At 53.8% G+C, this 740-nt stretch overlaps 1 protein-coding gene across 1 annotated transcript; it reads right to left on the bottom strand.

The window, feature by feature from the left end:
- Positions 1 to 132: 132 nt before the first annotated feature.
- Positions 133 to 734, bottom strand: LOC109508992 (T-complex protein 1 subunit alpha-like). Its single transcript, XM_019858934.1, has 3 exons — positions 676 to 734; positions 485 to 595; positions 133 to 406 (listed from the first exon to the last, which is right to left on the bottom strand). Exons 2-3 carry the CDS (start codon positions 505 to 507, stop codon positions 148 to 150), a joined length of 282 nt encoding a protein of 93 aa, XP_019714493.1. The 5' UTR covers positions 508 to 595; positions 676 to 734; the 3' UTR covers positions 133 to 147.
- Between the last annotated feature and the right edge of the window lie 6 nt (positions 735 to 740).

The raw sequence follows: 740 nt of genomic DNA on the forward strand, positions 1-740 counted from the left end.
AAAAAAAAAAAAGTTCCTCGCAGGTTTCATTTGATACAAGTCGCAATGAGTGTCTGGCCAGGAAAGCGTTGTCACGCGCAACAAGCCAACGTGAACACATTCTCGCCAAAGCCAGGATGCTGTATCCCACGCGTATCACTGCCAACGTCATGGCAAAAGACACGGCAGCAAATAAAAATGGGAAATGGGGCTTTCGATTCTGTAATGTTCCGGAAGCGACGTACCTTGCGAGCCCACCGTGCAGTTGAGCGCGTAGCCGTTGACCAAGAAGCTCTCCTTCTGGCTGCGACCGTGCGCTTTCAGCACATTGACGGAGTTGATGGGGTATTTGGCCATTCCCTTGCCGTCCACAAACTTCACGGCCAGGGTGGCGTCCACCACTATGTTGGCGAAGAAGTCGGCGTCACTGGCGACTCCGGGTTAAGGCGGCCAATCGCGCAGAGACGGTTTCGCATCGGTAACGTCTCAAAAGCAGAAAGGATACACTCCAATGATCTTGGAGGACATGGAGGTCTTCGCCGCGTTGAGCAAGCACTCCCTGCCCAAGTCATCTGTTCCGATGGTGAGGTTCTCGTTGATGTAACGCACCGCCTCCCTGAAGCAACCGAGTCAAATTGTGTCAGACCATCTCGAGTCGACGACAGATGACCAACCTTCTTCGGGGGGGTGTCTCACTTGCAAGCCAGGCGATAGCCGCTGATGACCGACGTGGGGTGAATCTTCTGCTTGACCAGTTCATC

The sequence above is a fragment of the Hippocampus comes genome, unplaced genomic scaffold, assembly GCF_001891065.2.
Source record: "Hippocampus comes isolate QL1 unplaced genomic scaffold, H_comes_QL1_v1.1 C16718054, whole genome shotgun sequence".
In the NCBI taxonomy this organism is placed as follows: Eukaryota; Metazoa; Chordata; class Actinopteri; order Syngnathiformes; family Syngnathidae; genus Hippocampus; species Hippocampus comes.

Excerpts from the sequence above, each read along its gene's own strand:
- LOC109508992 (XM_019858934.1), bottom strand. The coding sequence starts at position 507 with ATGTCCTCCAAGATCATTGGAGT. Across the intron at positions 407-484 it reads TCCTCCAAGATCATTGGAGT|TGACGCCGACTTCTTCGCCA; the intron begins GTATCCTTTCTG and ends CGGAGTCGCCAG.